Below are 20,641 nucleotides of genomic sequence, written 5' to 3'. Positions count from 1 at the left end.
AGTTTACACACAGGAGCAGCAGGACACTAGGGTCTCGCATCCTTTAGCCTACCTGAGAATGAGAAACTTGGTGTGTAAAGCACCAGTTAAGGAGAGGTAATTGTATCCGCTCATGATCATGGCCACAGGACAACAGGAGCTTTGAGGAGGTGTGCAGGAGTGTTCCCTGTGGTAAATGTGGTAGTCAAACCATTTTCAAAATACGAAGGAATCAAAGCATTGATTTCCAAGCTCAGCTGCACGTTAGTCAGCTGAGAGCTCAAGACTTGTAGTGCCCATCCTACCTCCTGCTACCTGTGAATCAGGTTTTTTGGGGTGAAAACGGGCACCGTGCTGCTCAAAGATGCCTGGTGTTCTTATGCAGCAAAGCTAGGCCCCCTTAGACCTGTGCAGCATGGCCTCTGTCCCTTCACTGTACACAGCTTCAGACTTTACACAGTCAGTAGGGTTGATGAGCCTGTCTCCGAAGACATTTCTCAAACAGGTTTGTGTGCTGCATTTTTAAAGAGTATATACTGTTTCTGTTTTTGGTTTTGGTTGTGTTGTCTTATGTTGTTATGGAGTTCAAATTTCACCACTGGTCCAATTTTTTTACATATTTATATTATTTTTACCACTTATTGCAGATATTTATTTGGGAGCCTTAAAACCTTTTAGATGTAAGGCACAAATAAAGTCATCTTTATAGATATTCACAGCTATGAGTTTTGTCCATTTGTCTGAATTACAGGGGCTGTTTTCAGAATAAGGTACTGAGAACCAATTTGTTTTTCCATATCTATTTTCATTTTTTTCCATTGTAGTAATGGACTGTTACAAGCTGATCAAATTGCGTGGACTCATATGAACCTGAAGAAATAGACTGTTTAATTCTACCTTCCGCACATCAGGGTTGACTGATGTATAAGATACTGAGTGTGAGAGACAGCAACTAGCCTGTAGGATTCCTAATCAGGATGACATGATTGAATACGCATTTCCCTGAATACCATGGGCTAGTCAGGCTTAATGTAGTCTAATAAAAAATAAGATGTGACCTGTACAAAGGGGACTTCTCTACATGCTTTGGTTACCATTGTTGGCAAGAGCGAGAGTATTTGCCTGTATAATTTGGGGCATCTACCTAAAGTTTGCATACATTCAGTTGGTCACAATGTTTTTTTTTAAAGAATTGTATTTTTGTTTGTTAAAAAAATGTGTTTCATATTCCATGTGAAATATGTGTGAAAAATACAGCCTCTGAACTGATGCTGTACGGACTTTTAAAGAGCCTGATCCTGTTGTCTCCTGCACTGTCCCAGGATTGTAAATCATGGAATCACAGTGTCATAACATTCAATCATCCAGTTTTGTGGGTTTGGTTTTGTTTTGCATTTTCTTTTGTTCTGTCTTCAGCCATCATTTTGTCTTATCATCTTCGATTCTAGAGCAACCTGACAGCAATAATGATGCTACCGAAGTGGGCATCCTTGTCATTCCTGAGATTAGTGTCACAAATGTGTCCGGAGAGAGAACCGGGAATGGGGAAAAAGGCAGAGCACTAGGAGACATTGATGCCCAGCATATGCAGGGCATGCAGGAGACAGCCACAGACCCTAGAAGTGAGAGCAAAGGCTTGCCTGAGCTCAGGAGGCAGAAATCTGTAAGAAAAATGATGGAGGATGGAATGGCCACAGCTGGCAGAGTGCAGTTTTAGCAGAGCACTTTATAGCCACACCCCAAGGTATCTTGAGGCAAGGGCACCGGTGCATGCTAAGCAACAGTTGCACAGTCACAGACGATTTGCATGCCATCTAATAAAGTGCATGAGTTATGCATCGTAATTTCTCAATGACTTTTAATGCTCTTTGGAATGATCACCCCTATGTGGTCTTTGAGGAATTTGTTAGAGAAACTGAGGCAGAAAATTGCTTCTGAAGTAATTTTCTGCTTAAGTTTTGGAACTAAAGTGATGTTTCCCATCTTTTATATGAAGGGTAATGTATATAGAATTTTAACAAGTTTTGAACTTGTGATATTTACAATGTGTATATATATATATATATATATATATATATATATATATATGGGTTTTTTTAAATTCTTTGAATATTTGGAATGGAGAATACAACCTTCTTTAAAAAAAAAAAAACTCTTTAACTATTCTTCTGTTTTAACTGAAGTTCCTTGGTAGGAGCTATGATAGAGAGGTCACCCCTAGTTTATAACATCTGACGGTTTTTCTAATTGCTTCTGCTCTTTGCATGCATAATAGGAGAATTCTTTCTAAAAACGTAGTGGGGGATAGTTTATAGCATGCTTTTGGATTAATATTCTTTAAATCACTGTCATTTAATTCCAATGAACTGGTTTTTTGACATTTATAAAATGTTTCAATTTATCCTTTGATTTTGTCTATAATCTATTGCTTTAAGAAATTCTGCTAAGATATTGATTTAAATGTAATTGATTTGGTATTACTCTTAAAAGTTGCTTAAGATACTTAAGTTAATTCCTCTTTGTCATTTCTTTGTTTAGGAGACACAGAATTAACAGGTCAAGAAGAATTGACGGACATAACTGAAGTTGACGAGGGATTTTATTCCAGGGCTGCGTCTAGCACCAGCCAGTCGGGTCTATCAAACAGTAGTCACAACTGTAGTAACAAGACAAGTGTAGGGAAGAACCAGAGACGGTCAGGAGGAAGCAGAGCGGGAGCAAAAGAGAGAGAAACGGCAGGGGAGTCTTGCAGAGACCACTTTGCTCGCAAACAAACCCAGAGAGCCCAGAGCGAGAACCTTGAGCTTCTCTCTCTGAAGAGACTGACCTTGACCTCCAGCCAGTCCCTGCCCAAGCCCAGCAGCCAAGGCTTGGCCAAGACTGCGGCCACTGTGTTTAGTAAATCCTTTGAACAGGTCAGTGGTGTCCCAGCCCCACGCAGCCCCTCTCCTGCCGTTGGCTGTGTTGCTGGGGCAGATGCCCACAGATTTTCTGCTTGTAGTCTCCAAGAAGAAAAGCTTACTTCCGTGTCAGAAAGGACTGAGCTTGCCATGAAGTACCAGGCAGGTCCGCAGGGGCCTCCCAGTGTTAGCATCACCCTGTCTGCAGATTAGCTTGTAACTTCTTTCTCTCCTATACGCAGTGAAGCTGGAAAGACGGCTTTGCTCCTTTATGAAAGTCCCGAGTCCGTCATGCCTGCTCCTGGTGGGAGGCCTGTGTCTTGACTTCCGAAGGCTCCTTGGACTATGAAGGGAACATTGTCTAGTTTGTAGTAAGCCGAGATATGGGCTTGCTATTTCTTGGGTACCCTTCGCCCCTTGACTTGAGTTCTCTATTCTTTTCTTCCTCCTTCCTGTTGCTTGTTACTGTTGCTCTAAGATTGTCAGTGTGACAATCCATTTTTGCAGTTGTCTGAGTTGGTTCCATCCTCGGTGAGGTCGTTTTTAATACCTCATATTTTAGTGTCTGAGTATTTGCCCTGAGAAGTCAAGGAGAGTCTGTGTGTGAGAGGACGCGGCTGTAGAGCCTGGCCAGAGGAGCGAGTCCATGAAGCCACGGTGACAAACAGGCGTGTTAGAGGACAAACCCCTGGAGCACTGGGGATGCCAAGTGCCATGTGAGCTCTGTGAGCCCGTCTCCCCTAAGGTGAGGGCAGGTGCCTCACACACTGCGAGTTGTGGGCAGGACAGTTGTGAAGGGAAGGTGGGAGGGTTGCTGTTGGTGTCCTTAGAACGTTAAACAGCACTGAGATTGCTGGTAGGTAACGTTGTCAAGTGTTTGATCTGGATTCCACCGATGAAAGACCCTTCCGGTTTCTAAAGTGTAACCAGCCACAAAGCTGCTTGACTCTGCTGCTCGACTTTAGAAGTCCTGGTTAGTTTGTATTTTGGAGTTCAGAGCTCGCATCCCAGAAGACTTCCTGGAAACCACTGTAAATCTGGCAACACAGCTCCCAAGACACCAGTATCAAGCGTTTAATAGAGAATTGTCTACAAATGAAGGAAATTAGATAATTTTTCATCTACAGAATGTGATAAAAGAAAATGAAGCTAGTGAATATGGACAAAGGACACTTGTGCATTTTTAACTTAGAATTGCTTGTGTTTGTCTTGTTAAATTTAACATAAGAAAAGAAGAATGTGCTTCTTGTTTGTGAGCTTTAAGTGTTCTTGTTATGTAGAAAGAATAATTCAGTTACACACCCATCCTGCCAATCAAACACCTGTACTAAGAAAGGTGATAAGGCAGAAGCTAAACAAATGTAGCTCTCAAGAACTCTGTGAACTTTGTGACCTCTGTGAATTCTGTGGACTCAAAAGCTTGGTGCCTGTGGTGGTCTGTTTGGTTGGCTGAAGCGCCTATGAGGCTGGTGTGTTCGAGTAGCGATTGGAGTGAGAGGAAGCAAGGTCAGTGGGAAAGACCTGGGAAGCTGACCACTTCTTGGTTTCATTGACTCTTGGTCCATCAAGGTCTCCTTACTCATGGTCCCTAGCTGGGATCACAAGAACATGCTTGTGTTTCCCTTTTGAACCTGCATGGGTCCAGCTCATATAGAGGACAAAACTGCACATGTTGTAGAGTGCGAACCATTTACAACTGAGACACAGTTTTACATGCTTCCCTACCAGGTTAAGCCTAATTATCCAAGACCTGTGCTTTTTAGCATAAATGAGTATACCATGTTAGTTTCAGTAATAGAATGAACTGTCGGCTTAAACTGTCCTCAAGTGTTGTAAGTAGACAGTAAAATTAATAGTGGAATGATTTAGTAGTCATCTTGTATAGAGTTGAAAAGGTTTATAAAATGTCACTGTGAATTTCCTGTTGTCTTTCTGTAATTCTTTAACAAAGAATTTTTTTACACCTAGTTACTAGCAGTATTGATAATATTGAGAAAAAATTGAAAAGATTGTCATTAGGCAAGTTGAGGTGTTTGCCTCAGCATAGAATAAGTTTAAAGAAACATTACCTGGCATAAATGAGAGATCAGGATAATGTTCAACTACCATAATGAAACCTCATTTTGATATTGTTGAAGACATTTGCTACTCATGTGGTTCAAAAACCATTGGTGTTACCTGGTATTTTAATAAAACTTCACAATTTTAGGGGCAGACCTAGTAAATGAAAACTGGCATTTTAGCAAGGCCCCTAGTGATGCATTCATCTTTGTGAAGACAGTTTCAGAGTGCTAATTACTTGTCTAATGTGTAGGAGTCTCAGTGGTCTCCCAGCCCTCAAGCACAGATATTAGACACTAGATTGTCATAATCATCATTGTTTTTGACGGCTAATTAACTTTTTAATAACATCGGCACGTGACTTGTTATACCCTCTCTCATTCTTAAGTTCCTAGTCCTCACTTATTCTGTAATAAAACTGTAGCATCTTCTGTTTCTCTTGTTGATTGTGAATGAAACCAGAGCCTCAGAGGCTGCAGGTTTTAAGTAGGACAAGCCCTGCCTTTGTTCTTGAACTGTTACATGATGCACAGTGTATTTGCATGTGTTCATTCTCTTTACAAAATCTGTAACAGCTTACACCATGCAGTGAGTCAGAATTTTTGCTCCAAATGATTTACACCAATTGATTCTCTGAAGTGTGGAGTTATGTTAACAATAAATTCTTTTATACTGCTTTTGATACTATTTCAAATAAGGATTGTGTACATTGAAAGCTTTTTGTAACAGTTGTAAAAGTCGGATGATATTAACTATGGCAACAATTGTTATTATACTCACGACTCTTTCCCTACTCATCTTTCAAATGTGAAAGGTTGGGTGGATTTGTGGGTCGTTTTCCTGTAAAGATGTTAAGTGTAGATAGACATCTTGTGGATCCAGAGTAACAGCTTTTACTAAGAGGATTCCACACAAAAGTGGGGTCCGGTACCCCATAGTTCAGATCTAAGATTGGGTTCTTGAATTCACCTGACCCTTGCATTCTTAAAGCCGTGCTGCCTGGGCACTCCTGTGAAGCTGTGCCTAGCATTAGTCTCTGAAATCCAAGTTAAGAGAGAAGCAAAGTAGACTTTTCCAAGGGTCTCGCTGCCCTGGGGGCCTCTCTTCATCCTCCAGGAGCCTCGGGAGGGCACCTTGGGGTCACTGGGATGATGCCTGACCTGTCCCATCTCTGTAGCATCAAGAGCAGGAATTCCCTCACAACTTGTTTGTTTTGAAAAGGCAGTGTTTCATCACCCTTTCAATTGTAAAGCACCCACTCTGCAAATAAAACTCAGTTGTTAAAAGTTGAATTAAAGGGAAATGCATCTTTAAATCAAAATAGCTGAAAAGGGTCCCAGTTTAAAGGGATTTCTTCCTATTTTGGAAATTCACAATTAAAATGTTGAATGATAAATTATGGAGTGAAGTATTTACTCTGAAACATGATTGTAAGCAAAGAGTTGAAGTAAGGCAGCTTACTGTTTAGGTCTCCAGACACATTACATGTCCATAAAGGAAAGCACATTAAGGAAGCATATGTTAAGTATTGTAACAGAAGGATAGTTAGAAAGACACCGTGTTGGGTTCTAAGGCATTGTAGATAGAAATTCACATACAATAGTGTCTTCCCAGTCCCTGAGGGAAGGCTAAAACCCTGTCCTTTAGTGAGCACAAGTTTACACTTGTAGGTTTGCTGCTGAGTGCTGACACATTGCGGAATTGAGATGTGTGCTTGACACTGTTGACGGCTTACCAGAGTGCGCGTGCCAGTGTGCGAGCTTCTGCACGCTCTAACTTGCACATTTCCGAAAAGACTAAGAGTGAACAATCTGAAGGTGGTGTTGTGCTGTACGGTGGAGTGCTAGTGGACATGGGTCTCAACTGTGAGTTGTTTTTCTTGTCCCCATACTGTCTCTTTTGTCGGAGCTGACAGTGCCTCTGACCTTTCCTTCTGATCATGTGGTAACGCGAAACTTTTCTTACAGATATACTTGTCACTGTATTCCTAGAGTTTACATTCCTAAGAATAAACATGACTTTGGATATTTTTATGTGCTTTCCATGTTTTTAAGGTATGAAATAAACTGGAGTTGAGTTTTTGAAGTTTTGTACATTTGTATAAATGTTCTCCATATGCAGTACTTTATACATTGTGTTTCCCCTTGTTTTATTGCAATAAAAACTAAAAAATGTTTTTCTAGGTCATTTTATTCATTAAGAACTGCTGCAGAAGTGTGTGAGCTTCACACTGGGAGGACAGAAGTAAGCCTGGGTGAGCCGAGCCACCGGGAGGGACAGAAGTAAGCCTGGGTGAGCCGAGCCACCGGGCGCCGTTGGGGTTAGCTGCCTGAGGACTCTAACCCCTGGCTTTATGCCTCAGGGTGAGGAACTGGGGCACTCATCAGTGTCCATCCAGAGATGAGCTCCCGGGGCCTTGAAGCAGTGGCTGATTCGCTAGCCAGAGGCATGGGCAAAGTGGATAGGATTGCCTGTAACTTTAATGAGTTTCTCTCTGGGTGCTGAGGGTTGCCTCTAGACCTGAGCACAGGCCTTCAGGTGTGGAGGGCAGAGCAGAGTTGGGCTGCTGCCAGCTTCCGGACAGTAGGATACATCACAGTATTTCATTTCTTGGCTGCAGGAGATCACAGTGGCATTCCTTGTTCTGCATTGTATATACTGAAACAAACTCCATTCAAAAGGAACCGTTCTAGTGGGCGGTTGATTATTTATGTGAGTAATTCCAGCTGACCTAAGGAATAGGTCAGGAAATACTTCCTTAGCTACTCTGAGAAGACGACTTATGGAACAAGCACCTGCCAGTTTAAGGACTTATGGCAGTCCCTTGTGAGACGTGCACTCTTCTGGTGACAGCAGAGGCCCTGACACATAGCTTTGTTAATATCTGCATACCTGTTTTATAATCATTAATAAGGACTGTAAATAGCTAGTCATCCCATAATTTCTCTTGAATTATTATTGTGGTCGTAACAACTGACTCGTCACTTAAGTACTCAAAACAATCTTTAAAAGTGAGAAGCACCCCATTTTACAAAAGAGGAAACTGAAACTTTCAGGGAGCGGGTGCTTTGCCCAAGGTCACCGAGTGCTATGGCCAGCTTTGAACATAGGCAGCTCTTTGTTATTGATTAGTAAAAGGATCCCACATCCTGTCAAACGACTCGTATCTAAGTTCATTTAGTCCATCGTAAAATAAAACTTTCAGGAAACTAAATGATGCTGTATTTTGTAGAATATGAGATAATTGTGTTTCACTGGTAATCAGAATGCTCATTATTGCTATATTAAAAATATGCTAATTAAAATTAAAATAAATGGTTCCTTAGCTGTTCAGATTGATAAAGATTGGAACTGGTATTTGTATTTATCTGGAGAAATCCTTAGTGTCTGAGACAATTGGTGGGAATGTAAATTGCTACAAATGGATTAGTGAACAATTCAGCAGAGTCTTTACCCATGCCCTTTGGCCTAGTAATCCTACCCTATGTCTATTCAACTCTGTTTTGCATTAAATTTGACACAAATGTATAAATGCAAGGTATTCATTGTAGCATTGTTTATAATAGGAAAAAAAGTCAGGACTTTGAATGTCTCAATTAGTATATATAGTGGAATATGATGTAGTCATTAAAAATGTGGGTCTGTATATGTTGTATACAGCATGAGCCCATTTCATTATATTTGAGTAGTTAATATGTGTATATTATATTATATACCATGTATGTTATATATAATATATACATAAAACACAGCATGCATATGTGTTTGTTGATACCAAGGAAGCACATTATTTATCAAAATGTGGTCTAAAGACAGGCTTGGGGCTCAAGAAATGAATCAGCAGTTAAGAGTGCTTGCTGGTCTTCCAGAGGACCTGAGTTCAATTCCCAGCACCTACATCTGGTGGCTCAACTAACTCCAGTTCCAAGGGATCCAATGCCTTCTTCTGGCCTCTGTGGACACCCAAACACATATAGCATATACTCATACAGATAACCACACACACATACATACATACATACATACATACATACATACATACACACACACCACCCACCACACACATATAAATAAGTTCTTAATGACAACCTACATTGTGAAAAACTGATGCTTTAAAAATGGAGATTCTTGGGATTTGTGCTAGTTTCTAAGAATCATAATCACTATGTGTGAAAGCTGAAAACCTGTACTTCTATTAAGTTCCTCAATTTAACAAAGTTTGGTCCAGTAACAACCATCAGTGGATTAAGTATTTGGTGGTGCGTTGTTGTTAGAAAAGACTTCTCAAAAGGATCTGGTGTTTTCAGTGGCTTTCCTGTGATTGGTTGTCAGTGACGTCACTGACAGAGACCTGTAGTGAAAGACAAACTGTTCTGACAATTTAAAAAAAAAAGACTATTTGCTGTCCGAGAGTACATACCCATTAAGTCAACAGTCTCTTTTAAAGCGTCTTTGCTACTGTTTAACTTCAGATGACTTGTCAACAAAGCAAAACTAAATAGAACTTACTACATGGAAGGTCACCTTGGCATCTCTCGCTGCATGTGCAGCATAGAGTAAGGGATTTGCAGAACTTGGGATCTGTGTGCACATGAGAATCTCTCATGAGGGAGGGGTTGGGTTTGGAAGAGTTAATAGTTAGGATTCATGGTGGCAGCGGGGGTTGGGGGGTCATAAAGAGCCTTGCTGAGTTAACCACTGAGAAGCAGCTGCTAGGATTGTAGATTATTATTTCCAATCTGTTGAGTGCAAAGAAAGAGAAATGGAGGTGTTCGTGCATTTATTTACTTCATTCATTTACATTCTGGACACAGATTTCCTGGAATCAATAACTAAGCCAGCTTGATACGGGCATTCTGACACTGCCCATTGTAGCTAGTGTTCATGGGCTTGAATTATTGCTCTTTTCCAAGGGTGATAAGGCAGTGTGTGGGCAGAGTGTATCCATGTGTCTTTACTGACTTCTCAAGGTTACCGTGAAGATCTCCACAGTCTCGTCTGAAGCGCCTTGACCCTAACAGCCCTTGGGTCTAACTGGTTGCTCTGGTACGGTCAAGGCATTGTGTTGTGGTTCTGTTTTCCCTAGTGAGGCTTTAGTACACTGCACGATAGAGTAAGATGCGCTTTCCTAGACGGACTCCGACTCTAGTCCAGGAAGGCGGCAGAAACACATTGCTTCTCATGCATTCAAGGGAGGTCAGGAAACCAGTTCCCTCCTGTTCATCTGCATGGAGAAGATTGTAAAATGTGATTACTGTGATTCTTAGACACGTATCTGCATAACTATGTTGCAAATCCTGACATCATGTTTCTTTTTCCTCAGCTCTAATGGACTGGAATGATTTGTCTATGCTGGTGTTTGGCATTAACTTTTTGGTTTGTTTTCTACCACGTTGTTCTCTCCTGTGTATCTGGTGCACTTGAGTGATAATGAGACGACAAAATAGGCAAGGCCTGTCTTCCGCCTCACACACTCCTTGCCTCCCCTGCAGTGGCTGTAGCGGGGTCCACTGCTGTGTGGTGCCCCAAGCCATCAGGGTGCTCCCCCGAGCCATCAGGGTGCTCCCCCGAGCCATCAGGGTGCTCCCCCGAGCCATCAGGGTGCTCCCCTGAGCCATCAGGGTGCTCCCCCAAGCCATCAGGGTGCTCCCCCAAGCCATCAGAGTGCTCCCCCAAGCCATCAGGGTGCTCCCTGCACTCTTCCTCGCTGTCTAACCAACACCTTTCTACTCCTGACCCTCCCACGGAGTCACACAATTGTCCGTCACAGTTTCTTCTCTCTTTCCAGTGAAGAGTGAACCCCCCTGCTGGATATGCCACCAATCTCCCTTTTACTGTAATTCCACACCAGCTCAGAATCCTGTTTCAATAATTAGTTCTTTCCCTGCGCCTTTTAGTTTTACATCCGTCAAGTTGACATTCGTAAGACCTTTGAAAGGAGAAAACCAGCCAGAAAGCGAGCTGTGAGCAGCACGCGCAGGGGAAATAATGCACTTTGAGTTCACCGAAGAGGACAAAGTGTACAAGCAGTGCACAGCGTGCTGGAATGGGCTGGACAAAACTGTGGTATAAAAGCCGGGCGGTGGTGGCGCACGCCTTTAATCCCAGCACTCGGGAGGCAGAGCCAGGCGGATCTCTGTGAGTTCGAGGCCAGCCTGGACTACCAAGTGAGTCCCAGGAAAGGCGCAAGCTACACAGAGAAACCCTGTCTCAAAAAAAAAAAAAAAAAAAAAAAAAAAAAAAAAAAAAAAAAAAAAAACTGTGGTATAAATCCCCTTCAGAGGTGGTGCTGGAGGCCAGCAGGGCGGGTGAGGAATGCAGGCCGTGCTCTTGTCTGCTCAGGGGCCATCCTGAGGTGCAGATCTGCACCCTCTACGCCCATCCAGGTGCTTGGGGACATGGAAGTAACAGGAAATTTTGGAGCTAGAGGTATGATTGAACTTCTTAAAATGGGCTCATCTTATAAGAATAACTGTTTGCCGCATAAATGCTAGGCACAGGCCCCATTGTGAAGGAGGCCCTTAATGAACACATCATCAAGCTGAGGGTGGGTGGGGTGTCCGTAGTGCTCTTTGGGATCCCTGTTCAATCAGCACACAGCCATGAGGGAGGACCACTGGCTGTGCTGGTTCGAGGCTGTGCACAGATGTCAGCAAGATGGGACTCCTTCCGTCAATGCCAGCCTCTCAAGGAGAAACGTGTCATCACTCTGAGTCTGGAGCTAGTGTACCATGTACCCCAAGTACCATGGCTTCTATGTGCAATACTCGATGCCCTGTTTACCATCTTGATTCTCCCCAAAGGCTCCTGAAGAACCTCACCTTAAGTGTCCGGAGAGAGTTGGCATTCCATTTCTAGGAACAGCACAACAGGCAATTGTACTTCTCACTGCTGTGACAGAGCACGCAGCAAAGACGACTTGAGGAGAGAAGGGTTCGTGCCGACTCCAGTGTGTGCAGCAGGCATGGGGGGTCACATGCATCTACAGCCAGGAGGAGAAGATGAACGCTGGGGTTCAGCTCACTTCCCTCTGTTGTTCAGTCTGACACCCCAGCCAAAGGAATGCTGCCACACACATGCAGGGTGAGCCCTCCCTCCTCAGTTCAGTCTTTATAGAAACACCTTCGCAGACACACTCAGAAGTGTGTTTCCATGGTGATTCTTAATCGCATCAAGTTGGCAATGGAAATCAGAGTAATTAACATCAAATTTCCACTTAGATAATAAATAAGAACTTAGGGAAAGACTACATTTATTTATTAATTTGTGTGTGTGTGCGTGTGTCCACATGTGCACACACATGCACACCCATGGATGTCACACACTCTTGTGGAGGTCAGAGGACACTGTTCAGGAGTTGATTCTCTTCTACCATGTGAGTCCTGAGGATCAAATTCAGCTCAGACTTGGAAGCAGATGCCTTGACCCACTCACATCTCACTGGCCCAACAAAAGTTTAAAAACCAATTTATTTCCTAGGGATGCTGGCTGATACTAGAAGAAACACTTAAGGCATGGGCTGACTTTCTGCTCATCTTACTGCTTCAGGAAGCTAAAACTCGGTGGCAGTGACTGCCAAGTCATGAGAGAAGGCTGAGAAAATGCTTGTGCCTTGGGTTAGGAACTGAAAAATCTCCACCATAGGAGTGAAAGTACAACTCTTCCACAGACACATGAGCAGAGAACTCAGCACTCAGAGGTTGAGGCAGGAGGATGATGAGCTCAGAATCAGTCATATCTGTATAGCAGGACTGTCTCACCCCCCTCCCCAGATCATCTCAAGTCTTGAAACCATGATCAAGTACTCCTCTAGCTGCCTGATAATAACCATCTCCCCCAGAGGAACAAGCAGCCTGTCATCTTGAACTTACAGCTTTACGACTTCTCCAAGTCAATGTGTAGACAACCCGAGGTTTTATAGCGATGCAACACTTAGAAAAAGAAACAACGCTTCATAAAATTGCTTGCCGCCCAAGTGTGAAGCTATTGAAGAACTTTAAGTTGGGCTTTGGCCCTGGTCTGGGAACTTAGCTTTCTTTCTAAAATGCTCCACCTCCCCTACTCTGTGCCAACTGCTTATGCTCAGCGATGCGGTTTATGCTGAATGCCCTCTTCGGGGGTACGGAATTGTGGTATGTGCATCAGCCATAACCCAGACTTTGGACAGTACGTGTCTAATGAGCATCCCTAGCTGGGCACAGGTCAGTGTGGCCGAATCAAGCACAGGGGGTTGTCCCCTAGGGGGAGGAAGCTCCGTCCTTGTTTCCTCCAGATCTGACCCTGCGCGTTTTCTTCCCTTTGTGGACCTTGCTTCCCGTTGCTGTGCTGTAACACATCGTAGCCATGAACACAATTGTGAGCTGAGCCCTTGGAATCCTTTTGTGAGTCACTGACTGGGGAGCAGGGGTGAGATGGGGGGTCTCCCTGTACAGAAGATAGTCCGAGAAAGGGGCTAATATTCCACAGCTACATACTATGGCAACAACACACAAAACCAGATGCAAATGAAAGGCCGCCAAACCAGCCAGCACTTGAAAGAGCAAAGATTTCAGTAACGGGGAGACACAGGGAAGTGAGTCTGGCCCTGATGGCTGTTGCCTCCAGTGGATGTGTGCTGTATTCATCAACAGCTCAGAGGAGAAAGACTGATGAGAGAGAAGAGAAAGACTGAAAACCAGAGCCAAGTGTTTGGTTTTGATATTTTCATTGTTTGTGATATTGGACAGGCAAAAACGAAGAGTATGTATTTAAGAGGAAGATGCAGGTGTACATCTCAGAAGCTCGCTTATGATTGGACCTGCGGATACAGCAAGATGATAAGGCATAGGTTCAGCATGTGTAAGGCCCTGGGTTCAATGCCCAGCACCGAAAGCACACAACAAAACAACAGGAAAGCCCACAGAACACCAAAGAGCTTTACCCTAGAAATAGATGGGTCAGAGTAATTAAGCCTTATGAAGTTGCAACCTGAATCAAGTCAACTGAATTATTGATTAGATTAATGTGACCTACACATCTCCACTCTCTCCTCCCACTAGGAAATACCATCACCCCTCATTGTAGGAAATCAGGTGTAAAATGTGTCACACACAATTCTAGAATTATGTGAGAATTACAAATTCTGAGAATCATTGAGGGGAAAAAATGGAATTAAAACAGATTCACATAGCCAGGCATGGTGATACATGCCTATATTCCCAGGATTTGGGAAGTTGAGGCTGGAGAATCAAGAGTTCTAGACCAGCCTGGGCTGCATGCCAAGCTCCAGGCCATGCTGGGCACATCCAGACCCTGACTCAAAACAACCAAAAAGCAGCTGATCCACAGATGACCGAGCTGTTTGTGTTATAAGATTTGAGTGAGGTCACATGGAGAATTTCAAGAGAATAAGATTTTTTTTTTGTTTCATTTTCTGAATTTTTTTAAAGTCTTTGGGGGCAAGAGAGATGGCTCAGTGTTTAAGAGCACTTGGTGCTCTTGCAGAGGACTGGAGTTCAGTTCCCAATACCTACATTAGGAGACTTACAACCACCTGTAACTTCAGCTGGGGGGGGGGGGTCCTACGCCCTCTTCTGGCCTGTGGAAGCCTACAGACAGACAGACACACACACACAAACACACACACACCTACATACATATACACATGTACACACACCTTAAGAAAATAAGTCCCTTGGGGCCAGGTATGTTGGCACACAGCTGTAGCCCCAACACTCAGGAGAATATAGAGCTGAGGCTGATCTGGGCTACAAAGTGAATCCCGTGTCAGCCTGGATTATATGTTGAGACCCTGGCACAAAATCAAAACAAAACTGGACAACACCATGGAAATCAGTTCCCCAAAAAGCTAAAACAGCCACAGGAGCCAGCTAGACCACTCCTGTGCATATTTCCATATCCCTGCTTCAGCGATACCTGCATAGACATGTTCACTGTGGCTCTGATCACAATCTGGGAAATGGAACCAGCCTAGTTGTCCATCAACTGATAATGAAATACGTACCATGGAATTTTTTTTTCAATAAACAAGCATAGAATTATGAGATTTGAAGGAAAATAGATGGGTCTAGAGAACAGTATACCAAGTGTAATAACCCAGCTCCAGAAAGACAAATGCTGCTTGTTCTCCTTCATAGGCAGATCCTAGCTACAGGGTTTAGAGTGCTGTACTCAACACTGAATGAGGCCAGGAAGGGGCCATTAGAGTGGGGGAGGGGTATAGTAGACCACATGAGATGTGAGATGGCGGTGGAACACTTCGGGCAGAGGGTCTAAACGGAAGGGGTGGGAGGACAGGAAGGAGAGAGAGGTGACTGAAACTAAGAATATGTGGAAAGGCCGAGCAGCATTGGTGGTGCCTTTAATCTCAGCCCTTGAGAGGCAGAGACAGTTGGATCTCTGTGAGTTCAAGGCCAGCCTGGTCTACAGAGTGAGTTCCAGGACAGCCAGGACTACACAGAGAAACCCTGTCTTGAAGAAAAAAAAAAAAAGAATATGTGGGAAAGCCATACAAAGACATACTATTTTATACATTTATTGAAAATCTAAAGACAAAAAATTGGGTCCACAGATAAGCCAATTATTAGTGTTATCAGAGATGGACTTAAAACTCGGTTTGATTAATGAATCGTGAGAACCATGCGTGCACGTGTGTGTTACGCATGTATGCATATTCACGTGTATCATGTGTGCTCTATGGAGGCCAGAGGTTGACATCTGGTGTCTTGGATGTCTTTTATTGCTCTCCAACTTATATTTTGAAGCTGAGTCTCTCGTTGAACCTAGAGGTCACCAATTAGCTAGACTAACTGGCCAGCAAGCTCCAGTTCCCCTTTATTTTACCCCAAACTGTATCTGCCAGGAGACAGACTATGCAAATAGAAACCATAAAGGAGTCAGTGTGCTATACTGATGTTTTCCCATTGAACTTGAAAGCGAATAAGAATGTCACTATAGGGCCAGTAAGTGGGCACAGCTCCTGCCCGCTCACTGCCAGCCAATCCTGATGAGTCTGTTCCCTGAGACCCACCTGAGAGAAGGAGAGAACCAATGGCAGGCTGTCCTCTGCTCTCCACACATACACCACGGTGTGTGCACAGACACAAGTACACACAATAAATAAATAACTGCACTATGAAATGTTATCACAGATGGAGATATTTTATAATGATAAAGATCAAGGTCAATCTGTTATGAAGAGAGGACAATTAATTATAAAACACGTGACCTAACAGAAAAGTCTCAAAATAGGTGTGGTAAAAAATGATGGAGCTGAAGGGAGAAAGCGACAACCCTGATAATGAGAACAGACTTCAATAGCTCACTCTCAGTGATGGCTGCAGTAAGTTCGCAGGAGATGAATGTTCGCTCCAGAGTTCAGAAGGTGAGGCTTTAGGTCCCTGGAACGCATGTAACAAGTCTCACAAACTCTTAGAACAGCGCAGCATGTGTTCTCCCAGCTCTTACAGCCTGAACGCTAAGGCTCTAAATCTTTCTTGAGTCTTGATATCTAGTGGTGATGGCGTGTTGCTCTCCTGGTGGCCGGGTGTGTTTAAAGGCTGTTTTGTCTGCCTCGGTGTAGCACTGGGGTCCCCACGCTTGCTGTCTGTGTGACATTTCTCTTCCTACGCTTTTGCTTTCAACTTGATTTTTTTTTTGTCTTTCAATCTGAAGTGCGTAACATGTCAAGATCATGCAGCTGGATGCTGCTACATTTCTAGTCTGCCAGTCTCTGCCTCTGAGAGAATTAATAATTCATATTTAATATTATTAATACAGTCGGACTTAGCATTGCCAGTCTCGTGTCTTTTTGTTTCATTTGTCCCTCACTACTTGTATGTTCAAATGAATGTTGTCTGGGACTGGAGAGAGCTCTGTGGTTAGAGCACTGGCTGCTCTTCCAGAGGACCTGAGTTCAATTCCCAGCACCCACATGGAAGCTCACAACCATCTCTAACTCTAGTTCCAGGGGATCCAATGCTCTCTTCTAGCCTCTGTGGGCACTATAGGCACATGGCACACAGATACACATGCCAGCAAAACACCCATACATATAACAAAAAAAAATAGTAAATCTTAAAAAAGGGAGGTGGCATTGCCTATTATCATGTTTACAGTTATTTAATGACTCTCTCCACCGTGGGCTTCTGTCTGTGTTTCAGTGGTTGCCCTGGAGTTCACCGTATATATTTTAGCCTATCAGAGCCGCCGTCACGTGTGTACTAGCCTGACCCCATGGAAAGGGGAAAGTGCTCCCATATTCTCTGTCTTCTCTTCTCCGTGCTGTTGTGGTTATACATACTTTGCTTTTCATGCTCTACGAAGCCAAGAAAACATGGTCGGAATTGTTAGTCATGTAACTGTATGTGTGTTGCTGATTTAAAAACAATGTCTATAAGGTATGTGTTTATATTCAGTGCTTCTTATATTTGGCTCTCTTGTTTCTCATCTTGTGCCTTTGGCTTGTTCTCGTGGACTGGAGTTTCTATCTGGGTCATTTCTTTACAGCCATACCCTAACCCAAGCTGTCTCTTCGTGCTGTGACTGCCGCCACATTGCATTGCTCAAGGTTACAGGCTCAGAAACACGCACACGTGTACGTGTATAAAGTTGGTGGACTTGGCTTGGTAAGTCAGCTGAAAGAACAAAGAAGAATTCTTTGTCTACACGGGAATATAGTTCTAATTTTACCCACACTTTGCGTGCTTTCAGATACATTCAAATTTAATGTGAGTTTATTTTATTTTAGCCTGATGAACTTCATTTAATGTTTTTCTGCTCACTCTCTCTCAATTCTTTGAGAAGTTCATACAACAATACAACATATTTTGATCATATTCACCCTCTATTCCTTCCTTCAGCTCCTCCAAGATCTACCCTTGCTACACCCCCTGCCCCAATAGTGAGAACACTTTTTTAAAAAAAGGGTTATTTTATTTTTTTCCCTCTTTTTTTTTCCTTTTTTTTTTAAAGATTTATTTATTTATTATGTGTACAGTGTTCTGTCTGCATGTATCCCTGAAGGCCAGAAGAGGGCATCAGATCTCATTACAGATGGTTGTGAGCCACCATGTGGTTGCTGGGAATTGAACTCAGGACCTTTGGAAGAGCAAGCAGTGCTCTTAACCTCTGAGCCATCTTTCCAGCCCCTGGGTTATTTTATTTTTCATTATGTGTATCTTAGTGTTCCATTGCTGTGAAGAGACACCATAACCAAGTCAATTCTTATTAAAAAAAAAATAGCCGGGCGGTGGTGGCGCACGCCTTTAATCCCAGCACTCGGGAGGCAGAACCAGGCGGATCTCTGTGAGTTCGAGGCCAACCTGGGCTACCAAGTGAGTTCCAGGAAAGGCGCAAAGCTACACAGAGAAACCCTGTCTCGAAAAACCAAAAAAAAAAAAAAAAAAAAAAAAAGCATTTAATTGGGGCTGGCTTACAGTTTCAGAGGTTTAGACCATTATCATCATGGTGGGAAGCATGGCAGCATGCAGGCAGACATGGTGCTGGAGAGGTCACCAAGAGTTCTACATCCAGATCAGCAGGCAGCGGGAAGAGAGAGAGAGCCTGGGCCTGGATTGAGCATTTGAAACGAAAAAGCCCAACCCCAGTGACACTCTTCCTCCAAGAAGGCCACACTTCCTAATCCTATCAAATTATGTCACTCTCTGTGAACCCCTAGGGCCATTTTCATTTAAACTACCACAGTGTGTGTGCATGTGTGTCTGTGCAGGGGTAGCCCGCGGAGACCGAGGTCTTGGATCCCCTGGAGCCAGAATTATAGGCAAACTGTCCAGTGCGGGTTATGGGAATGAAAGGGGCCTCTGCAAATGCTGTATGTGCTCTTAACTGCTGAGCCATCTCTAAGTCCCAACCAGGGGAGCAGTTTTTACCTCTCACTTTGCTTGGCTCCTTGGTGAGCTACCTAGTCACTGTTTTAGCTGCTGCTCTTAGCAGAGCCATTGTTTTCTAGAGCTTCCTTAGGCTTGCACTCTCTTACACGATGTTTAAGAAAAACCAGTTACTCGGAGCGGGTGAAAGTGAATAGCCACCCAATTGCTGAATGCTTAGGACAGCTCCCAGAGTGTCCACATCAGTGGCTGTCAACCTTCCTAGTGCTGTGACCCTTTAATATAGTTCCTCTATTTGTGGTGACCCCCAACCATAAAAGTAGTGCTACTTCATAACTGCTATTTTGCTACTGTTAGGAATCCTAATGTAAATATCTGATGTGCGACCCTGTGGGTCATGACCCACATATTGAGAACCACTGGGCTAAATGCTATGTTTAGTATTTTTTACTAGTTGTGCTTGTTTTCTGAGGAGGGATTCTCAGAGTGCCTCATGCTGCCACCCCAGAAGAAGAAGCATCGTTTGCTTGAGTTTAGAAGAAAAACCCCCATCATCTCTTGGGTTTGGAAGTGGCCGGTGGTCTCCTATGAGACCAATGTACATATGTCCATGTATAGACACCATCACTGACCAGGCCTCAAATGCTGACCATCTGAACATCCTTTTTAGAAAGAACAAACAAGACAAAAACAGTGGCGATATGACTGCCTTGCTGGGATGGGGCTATGTAACCAGAAACAGTTAGTTAGGATTAGACTTAAGGATACAGTGCTGGGACCCAGAAGCATTACGAGAGCTTGGACTTGAAGGTAGACATGATAAGAGTAGTATGTGAGCTCTTAAATGGTTTTAGTGGTGAATTATCTCTCTGCCCAAGACATTGCTAATGTTTATGTCCAAAGCAGAGTGCCTGGAATAAAACAAAACAAGGCTAGTCCCACCATAACAACTTATGACTAACAGTAAACAAATGAGCCAGAACACAAACAATAAAACCCCACTTACTCAACACTGCTTTCTATTACAAGGTCTCTTGATACCTTCTCGGGTGAAGGCCTCGGAGCAGCCATCAGTTTGTTGGCAATCACTAAGCTCTGGGCTCTGTAACTGCTTATGAAGGCTGTCACACAAAAATGTGTCGTGAATGACATCCTCTCTGCTCTTGAAATCCAACGCTCATCCACAGGCACTTTCTACATTCGTTACTTTACCCCGTCATGAAATGTTGTTGGCTGTAGGCATCATTAGAATAAAAGCAGGTACTCAAAATAGAGACATCCAGAAAGACAAGCCGCAGCCATGCAGCTACTCCAACATAATAAACATACACAATAGCATGAAATCACAAAAGCATCATCATTTTTGTAAGCTTTGTTTGGTGGTTGGTGGCCAGTTCTTTAGAAAGAAAGAAGTACATATAAGTCAAGCATGGGACATTCTTATGTGTAACTTCAACATTTGGAACGCTGGGGCAGGAGTAGTCACATGAGTTTGAGGCCAGTCTGTGCTACATAGTAAGTTCCAGGCCAGCCTAGGCTACAGTGTGACTCTGTTTCAAAAAGAAAGAGAAAAAAGCCTATTCCTGAAGTAGTTTCTTATAGAAATTCACGACTACAAGTTAACTAAAATTAATTGGCTGAGAGGAAATGGGAAACTGCAATGATGTATTTTCTTGCTAAAATTAATTAGATTGCTATAAGAAATCTGCATATGAATTTAAATATGGAAATTTAACTCCTTTTAGTAACACTTTTCACATCATATGTTAACATTCCTAACCTTGCAGCTACAAATGTGACTCTCTGCCAACTAATTTTTAGCACCTGTCTGTTCAAATCTTTCATATAAAAAGA

The 20,641-nt window shown here is 43.2% G+C and overlaps 1 protein-coding gene across 4 annotated transcripts in view; it reads left to right on the top strand.

The window, feature by feature from the left end:
* The window catches only part of Hycc1 (hyccin PI4KA lipid kinase complex subunit 1), a 63,802-nt gene extending 56,686 nt beyond the window's left edge, over positions 1-7,116 (top strand). For 3 of the 4 annotated variants that reach the window (XM_052719891.1, XM_052719892.1, XM_052719890.1), the window contains exon 11: positions 2,518-7,116. In XM_052719891.1, coding sequence (XP_052575851.1) covers positions 2,518-3,092 — 575 coding nt within the window. In that variant the 3' untranslated portion in view covers positions 3,093-7,116. Of the gene's footprint in view, positions 1-1,427; positions 1,724-2,517 lie in introns of all 4 variants that reach the window. The other variant, XM_052719893.1, reaches the window with a different exon arrangement.
* Positions 7,117-20,641: the final 13,525 nt, after the last annotated feature.

The sequence above is a fragment of the Peromyscus californicus genome, unplaced genomic scaffold (assembly GCF_007827085.1).
Source record: "Peromyscus californicus insignis strain IS unplaced genomic scaffold, ASM782708v3 Scaffold_6__1_contigs__length_162567912, whole genome shotgun sequence".
Lineage (NCBI taxonomy): Eukaryota > Metazoa > Chordata > Mammalia > Rodentia > Cricetidae > Peromyscus > Peromyscus californicus.
Note: the sequence above shows the minus strand (reverse complement) of the source record. Positions and strands in the feature narration are given on the sequence as shown.